Source organism: Catharus ustulatus, chromosome 29 (genome assembly GCF_009819885.2).
Source record: "Catharus ustulatus isolate bCatUst1 chromosome 29, bCatUst1.pri.v2, whole genome shotgun sequence".
Lineage (NCBI taxonomy): Eukaryota > Metazoa > Chordata > Aves > Passeriformes > Turdidae > Catharus > Catharus ustulatus.
The window spans coordinates 2055599-2063502 of NC_046249.1; the positions used below are offsets into that span (position 1 = coordinate 2055599).

Here is a 7904-nt window from a genome sequence, read left to right on the forward strand (position 1 = left end):
TTCTGGTGTCCCCTCATTGTCACCTCCCAGCAGCGTGGCCGTGGCTGTGACCGTGGCTGTGACACCCCTCAAGACTTCAGGGGTGATCCCCCACCCCAAAAAGCGGCAGAACCCCCAATCCCAGCCCAGCCCTGAGCTAAAACAGGCTCAGTTCAGCTGGGCCGGGCCTTAAACCCCGCCTTGCACCCCAAATCCCGATTTTAAGGGTTTTTTTGGGGGGTTTTTTGGGTTTTTTTTTTGTTTTTTTTTCTCTGAGACCCCCGAGAGGTTTTTTTTGGGGTCACCAAGGGGTGGGGCACACACGACTGAACCCCAAGGAGCTGATCAGAGCAGGGGTGACCCAGCTGTCACCCACCCCGCTGACCCCTGACCCCTGAGAGGGTGGCTCTGAGCCCGGGGGACAGCGACGCCGAGCCCGAGGGGGGTGGTGGCATGTGCCACCTCTCCCCTTGGGGACATTCACACCCATTTTGGGTCTGGGCCCAAAAAAATCTCACAGCAGACACCTCGAGACCCGCAGCTCTTTATTGGTGCGAAGATAATAAATAAAAAAAAAAAACCCTGGCTGGGGGGCGCAGCACCCCCCACCCGCCTGTCCCCTGTCCCCTCCGCTGTCCCCTGTCCCCCTGGGCCGGGGGCCGCAGGTTTGGAGCCGCTGCCGGTGCTCTCAGTCCTGCTGCCACCGCGTGGCACTTCCCAGCCACTCCCGCTGCCTTGGGGACACGCTGGTGGCGCGGGGACAAGCGCGGGGACAGTGTCCCCAAGCCACCGGGCAGGACACGGCCACAGCGCTGAGGGTGGGAGGAGGGGACTTGGCGACATTTGGGGGGCTCCAGGGAGGAGCTGCAGCCCCAGGGTTGGGGACAGTGACACTGTCACCGCACCGGGATGGGGGGGGGGATTCCCGAGGGGATGAAAATGGGGAAAAAAGCGGGGGGGCTGCTCCCCCAAGCAGGGATTTCCCCCCCTCCCCGCACCCCTCCGGCCTCGCTATCTCTGCCAAACGTCACGGGCTGTCCCCTCCTCATGGGGACAGGGACCCTCTGCTCGTCCCCCAGCGGCCGCGGTGGCCCCCAGCGCGTAGGGAGGGAAACCCTTGGAGAAATCATCGCGGGGCTGGAGGTCTCCGGGAGCTCGGGGGGCTTCGCTGAGGGACCGCCAAGGTGGCCAGGGAGGGTTTGGGGGGTGCCCGGGGGACAGCCCAGCCCTGGGGACACCCGCTCCGATTTGATGCTGATGGCCTGGTGCTGCGGGGAACGCGCCGGGGACAGCGGGTGGCTCCTCCGAGGGGACGATCCGGCTGCTGGCACTGGGGGGAGAGGGGAGGGGGTGAGGGAGGGACCCCAAATTCTCTACTGGGGGTCCCCCAGAGAGGTTGAGACCCCCCCCCCCCCAAATTCCTGTCCTGGGCTGGTTCTGGCCCGGTTGGGATGTTGGGAGATTGGAGAGGGGACACGGGGACAAGATTTGTGGCTGGAAATAAGCGGGGGGGCTTCGGGGGTGACCCTCAAGGCCACCCTGGTGGCAGCAGTGCCCGTGGCTGGGAGGTGACACCCGTGGGTGCAGCAGAATGGGCTCATCCCCGCCCTGTCCCCCTTTGTCCCCACAACAGGGTCGCTCCTGTCCTCACCTCAGTGCTGACATGACATCTCTGTCCCCACCCCTGTCCTCACCCCTGTCCCCGCCTTGTCCTCATCCCCAGTGGTGCCATCTCACCCCTGCTCTGTTCCCCCCCGTCCCCTGCCCTGTCCCCCTCGTCCCCTCGTGTCCCCAGCCCTGTCCCCCCCTGTCCCCCACTGTCCCCTGCCCTGTCCCCTCGTGTCCCCATTCCTGTCCCCATTCCTGTCCCCTCATGTCCCTCCCTGTCCCCTGCCCTGTCCCCTCGTGTCCCCACCCCTGTCCCCCCCTTGTCCTCACCCCAGTGCTGCCATGTCACCCCTGCCCTGTCCCACCGTCCCCTCGTGTCCCCACCCCTGTAGCCCCTGTTCCCCCCACGTCCCCTGCCCGGTCCCCACGTGTCCCCAGCCCTGTCCTCCCCGTCTTCACCCCAGCGCTGCCATGTCACCCTTGTCCTGTCCCCAGCCCTGTCCCCACCCCTGTTCCCTGCCCTGTCCCCTGTCCCGTCCCCTCCTGTCCCCAGCCTTGTCCCACCCTGTCCCCCACTGTTCCCTGCCCTGTCCCCTGTCCCGTCCCCTCCTGTCCCCAGCCTTGTCCCACCCTGTCCCCCACTGTCCCCTGCCCTGTCCCCTCCTGTCCCCTCGTGTCCTCAGTCCTGTCCTCCCTTGTCTCCCACTGTCCGCTCGTGTCCCCTCGTGTCCCCACCCCTGTCCCCTGCCCTGTCCCCTTGTGTCCCCAGCCCTGTCCCCCCACCCCTGTCCCAGCCCTGTCCCCCATCCTCACCCCAGCGCTGCCCTGTCACCCCTGCCTTGTCCCCCCTGTCCCGTCGTGTCCCCAGCCCTGTTTCCCCCTCCGTCCCCTTGTCCCCAGCCCTGTCCCCTCGTGTCCCCATCCCTGTCCCTCCCTGTCCCCTCGTGTCCCCAGCCCTGTCCCCTCGCGTCCCCATCCCTGTCCCTCCCTGTCCCCAGCCCTGTCCCCCATCCTCACCCCAGCGCTGCCATGTCGCGGGGGTTCCCCCACGCCGGGGGCTGCAGGAATCCGGGGGGCGGCGGGACCTCGCCAGCCCCAAAATCTGCGGGGGTTGAGGACACGACAGTGAGCGGGGACGGCGACAAACAGAGGCGACAACGCTGTCGCGAGGCGGAGGGACCGCGACTCACCCGCCTGGGCCGGGCTGAGGAACGGGAACCCGGCGAGAGCGGAGCTGCCCGGGCTGAGCACCGGGCTCAGGGTCTGCAGGGCGGGGTACAGCGGCCGCTGCGAAATGAGGGAACCCCAATAAAATTTGTACCCCAAAAACCCCCGGGGGGACCCCTCCCGGAACAGGGATTTGGGGACACCCGCGTGGCTTTGGGACAGGCAGACTCACCGCTCGGCGCTGCCACCGCTCCGGCCGCTCGCCACTCCGCCCTGGGACTCGCCACGGCGACCCTCGGTCCCCAAGAACAGCGGTGGTGGCGTTTTGGTGGCCAAAGCGCGGCTCAGGCTGGCGGTGGGGAACAGGGGGTAGCTGAGACCTGCGGGACAGACGGACAGCAGGACGCACGGATGATGCTCGGGGGATCCCCGGGGAGGTGGCCGCGGTGGCCGCGGTGGCCCCGAGCCGTGGGCAGCCGTGTGTGCCTGCACGGTGCCGCGCTCCGGCAAAGCCACTTCCTCCAGGGCCACCTGGGCTGCGTGTGTGACACGAGGTGACAGCGGCTGGATGTGGCTCTGGGGACACAGAGAGGTGACAGGGGGTGCAAAACTCCCGCCTGGGGGGTCCTGCTGGGGTCGGAGGGGATGGGATGTGCCGTGGGAATGTCCCCACCCCCAGGATTTGGGATTCTGACTGTGCCCATCCCGTGTCACCTCCCACCCACCCGGGGGGTTTCCATTGGTCAAACCCCGAGTTTTTTTAGGGTTTCCATTAATCAAACCCGCATTTTTTGGCGTTTCCACTGATCAAAACCCCAATTTTTTTAGGGTTTCCATTGATCAAACCCCGAGTATTTTTTAGGGTTTCCACTGATCAAACCCCAACTTTTTTGGCATTTCCACTGATCAAACCCCAACTTTTTTGTCATTTCCACTGATCAAACCCCGAGTTTTTAGGGTTTCCATTGATCAAACCCTGAGCTTTTAGGGTTTCCACTGATCAAACCCCAATTATTTGGCATTTCCATTGATCAAACCCGAGTTTTTTGGCATTTCCACTGCTCAAAAACCTGAGCTTTTTAGGGTTTTCCATGATCAACCCCCGCATTTTTGGCATTCCCATTGATCAAACCCCAACTTTTTTGGCATTTCCACTGATCAAACCCCGAGTTTTTTTGGCATTTCCACCAATCAAACCCCGCGTTTATTTAGGGTTTCCATTGATCAAACCCCGACTTTTTAAAGTTTTCCACTGCTCAAACCCTGAGCTTTTTGGGGGTTTCCAGCTGCCTTCCTGTCACCCTGTCCCCTCCCGCGGATGAGCAGTGCCACCCAGCAGGGACATGCGGGCACAGGGTGAGGGGACAGCTGGGCACCGCTGCTGGCAGGGCACAGGAAGCAGCTGGAGGGAGATCGGGGCCGGTGTTTCCACAGCTGCGGCTCCGCCTCCTGCCCACGCAGCCGCCCCGGCCCCGCTCCCGGTAAATCCCCGGGAGAGGAGCTTTGCATGCGGGGCCGGGCCGGGAAAATCCCCGCGGGCTTCGGGGCTCGTGGTGGGGATGGGGTGGGCACGGGAGGGTGGGCATGGAGGGGATGGGGTGAGTATGGAGGGGATGGGGTGGGCATGGAGGGGACAGGGTGGGCATGGAGGGGACAGAGTGGGCCATGGAGGGGACAGGGTGGGCATGGAGGGGACAGGGTGGGCATGGAGGGGACAGAGTGGGCATGGAGGGGACAGGGTGGGCGTGGAGGGGACGGGATGGGCGTGGAGGGGACAGGGTGGGCATGGAGAGGACAGGATGAGGATGGAGGGGAGCAGGGTGGGCATTGACAGGAGAGGGTGGGCATGGAGGGGACCAGGGTGGCCGTGGAGGGACAGGGTGGGCGTGGAAGGGACAGGGTGGGCATGGAGAGGACGGGGTGGGCGTGGAGGGGATGGGGTGGGCACGAGAGGGTGAACGTGGAGGGGACAGGACGGGCATGGAGGGGACAGGATGGGCATGGAGGGGACAGGGTGGCCGTGGAGGGGACAAGGTGGGCACTGTGGAAATGGAGTGGCCATGGAGGGGTGGCTATGGAGGGGACAGGGTGGGCATGGAAGGGACAGGGTGACCATGGACAGGACAGGGTGGGCATGGAGGGGTGGCCATGAACAGGACAGGGTTGGCATGGAGGGGATGGGGTGGGCATGGAAGGGTGGCCATGGAGGGGACAGGGTGGGCATGGGCAGGACAGGGTGGGCATGGAGGGGACAGGGTGGGCATGGAGGGGACAGGGTGACCATGGACAGGACAGGGTGGCCGTGGAGGGGACAGGGTGGGCAGTGTGGAAATGGGGAGGCCATGGAAGGGTGACCATGGAGGGGACGGGGTGGGCATGGGTAGGACAGGGTGGTCATGGTGGAATGGGATGGCCATGGAAGGGTGGCCATGGAGGGGACGGGGTGGGCATGGAAGGGATGGGGTGGTCATGGTGGGAATGGGATGGCCATGGAAGAGTGGTCACAGAGGGGACAGGGTGGCCATGGAGGGGACAGGGTGGCCATGGACAGGACAGGATGGCCATGGAAGGGTGTCCATGGTCAGGATGAGGCTCCTATAGCAAGGACAGCGTGCCCATGGTGGTGACAGGACACCCATGGCCGCGTCCCTTTCCCTTGTCCCCACTCCCTGCAGTGTCCCCAGCTGAGGGGCCCGAGCCTACCTGGGGGCAGTGGCCCTGGGGACCGTCCTGGTGGCTTTGCAGCTGTGGGTCTGAAGGCAGGAGAGCGGCCCTGGGCCTGGGGGGAGCTGCTGGCACTGCCCAGGGACGTGTCGGTGCCCGGGGGGGAGCTGCCATAGGCGGCCTCGGGCAGCGGCACCGGGCTCTGTGGGGACACACAGGGGTCAGGGACAGGGACCCTTGGGGACCCTTGGGGACATACAGGGGTCAAGGACAGGGACAGGGACCCTTGGGGACACACAGGGGTCAAGGACAGGGACAGGGACCCTTGGGGACACATGGGGGTCAGGGACAGGGACAGGGACCCTTGGGGCTCTGTGGGGATACACAGGGGTCAGGGACAGGGACAGGGACCCTTGGGGACACACAGGGGTCAGGGACAGGGACCCTCGGGGCTCTGTGGGGACACACAGGGGTCAGGGACAGCGACCTTGGGGCCTTTGGGGTCAGGGACAAGGAGAGGTCAAGGACAAGGAGGGATGGGGACGCTTGGGGACACTTAGGCCTCTTCAGGGTAAAGCAGAGATGAAGGACAAGGAGTGGACAGGGACCCTTGGGGACCCTCAGGGCCCTTCAGGACAAGGACAAGGACGGGCTGGGGACACTTGGGGACCCTTGGGGGACCCTCAGGACTCAGAACAAACCAGAACCCACGGACAGGGAGGGGACAAGGATTCTTGGCGACCCTTGGGGACCCTCTGGACCCTTCAGGACGAGGACAGGGACAGGATGGGGACCCTTGGGGACCCTCAGAACAAACCAGAACCCACAGACAGGGATGGGACAGGACCCTTGGGGACCCTTCAGGACAAGGACAAGGATGGGATGGGGACTCTCAGGACTCAGGACAAACCAGAACCCACAGCCAGGGATGGGATGGGGACCCTTGGGGACCCCCAGGACCCCTCAAGACAAGGACAAGGAGGGGATGGTGACCCTTGGGGACCCTCAGAACAAACCAGAACCCACGGACAGGGATGGGACAGGACCCTCAGGACCCTTCAGGACAAGGACAAGGACGGGATGGGGACCCTCAGGACTCAGAACAAACCAGAAACCCATGAACAGGGATGGGACAGGACCCTTGGGGACCCTTGGGGACTCTCAGGACCCCTCAAGACAAGGACAAGGACGGGATGGTGACCCTTGGGGACCCTCAGGACCCCTCAAGACAAGGACAAGGAGGTGATGGTGACCCTTAGGGACAAACCAACACCCGAAAACAAGGACCCTCGGGCCCCCCCACCAACGACTCACATAAAACCTCGGCCTCGCCAGCGACAGATCCACTCCCTCCCCGCTCCTTCTCCCCCTGTCCCCGGGCGGCTCCGGCCCCTCCTCCAGCTCCAGCTCGTGGCTCTCCAGCCCCAACCCTTTGCGCTTCAGCGTCTGCGGGAGGTGACAATGAGCGTGTCCCTGCGGCCAGCGCGGGGTCCCGGGGGCCACCCCAGGGCGCTACCTCGAGGATGTCGGAGTTGGTGCGGCTCTCGTGGGGCTCGCTGTACTCGGTGTACTTGAGCAGCACCTTGTCCATGTCGGTGCTGGCGTACTGGAACAGGCGGTTGGTGCTGTTGAAGATGATCAGAGCGATCTCGCAGTCGCACAGCACGCTCAGCTCGTACGCCTTCTTCATCAGCCCGAATTTCCGCTTGGTGAAGGTGACCTGAGTCGATAAACACCCCAAAAACCCCCCAAAAAATCATCCTCAAAAAGTGGTGGCGGGGTGGTTTTACCTCCCATCCTCTCTGTCCCCAATTTGTCCCCACCTCGTCGCCTACCTGCCGGTTCCGCTGATCCAAAATTCGGCTGATCTGGATTTTTTTCCGGCCCATTTTCGCCTCCTCTGTTGGGTTTGTGACTGGAAGAGAGCGAGAAACGCCTGAGCCCCAAAGCCCTCGGGGCCAAAAATAAATTTGGCCACCGAAAAAAAATCAATTTTCGGAGGAAGTTCGGTCATTTCTTCTTCCGTGATGATGGTGACCAAGCGGAAAATGGGGGGAAAAGGGGAAATTCTGTGGGGTTAGAGGAGAAAAATCCCCTTGGCCTTGCCCAGGCACCCCAATCCATCACCCCCAGGACACCCCGAGCACCTTGGGGTGGTGTGAGCTGGAGAGCAGCGCTGCCCTGATCCCAAACCCTTCAGGAGGAATTTTGGGATCAGAGTTTTCACCCCAACCCTTCAGGAGGATTTTGGGATCAGAGTTTTCATCCCAAACCCAGGGGGCCGCTCCGAGGCTGCTCCTGAAGCTGCTCCGAGGGATGGGGAGGGCGTTTAAAAAAGGGCAGGGCTGGCAGAGGGGAGGCTCCCTCCAACAAAAGGGTTGGTTTTAGGTTCAAATTTGGGGATTTTTTTAAATTTTTTTTTTTTTTTTTAAGCTCCACCAGACTAAATTTGACCTCGCCACTCGCAGGGCCAGGAAGTGGCTGCA

The 7904-nt window shown here is 63.4% G+C and overlaps 1 protein-coding gene across 2 annotated transcripts; it reads right to left on the minus strand.

Moving 5' to 3' along the window:
• Positions 1 to 593: 593 nt before the first annotated feature.
• MEF2B (myocyte enhancer factor 2B) lies at positions 594 to 7483 on the minus strand. 2 transcript variants are annotated; one of them, XR_004420303.1, is made up of 7 exons: positions 7254 to 7483; positions 6935 to 7138; positions 6733 to 6864; positions 5458 to 5620; positions 2778 to 3134; positions 2605 to 2689; positions 594 to 1309 (listed from the first exon to the last, which is right to left on the minus strand). XR_004420303.1 is itself a non-coding variant. In XM_033082166.1 (5 exons), the coding sequence occupies exons 1-5, from the start codon at positions 7305 to 7307 to the stop codon at positions 2983 to 2985; spliced, it is 705 nt and encodes a 234-aa protein (XP_032938057.1). In that variant the 5' UTR covers positions 7308 to 7483; the 3' UTR covers positions 2601 to 2982. The 2 variants fall into 2 exon arrangements, 1 of the variants encoding a protein (XP_032938057.1); XM_033082166.1 differs by lacking the exon at positions 594 to 1309 and having other exon boundaries at positions 2601 to 3134.
• Positions 7484 to 7904: the final 421 nt, after the last annotated feature.

Excerpts from the sequence above, each read along its gene's own strand:
- MEF2B (XM_033082166.1), bottom strand. The coding sequence starts at position 7,307 with ATGGGCCGGAAAAAAATCCAGATCAGCCGAATTTTGGATCAGCGGAAC. Across the intron at positions 6,865-6,934 it reads CCAACTCCGACATCCTCGAG|ACGCTGAAGCGCAAAGGGTT; the intron begins GTAGCGCCCTGG and ends CACCTCCCGCAG. Across the intron at positions 3,135-5,457 it reads CCCAGGGCCACTGCCCCCAG|GTCTCAGCTACCCCCTGTTC; the intron begins GTAGGCTCGGGC and ends TCTGTCCCGCAG.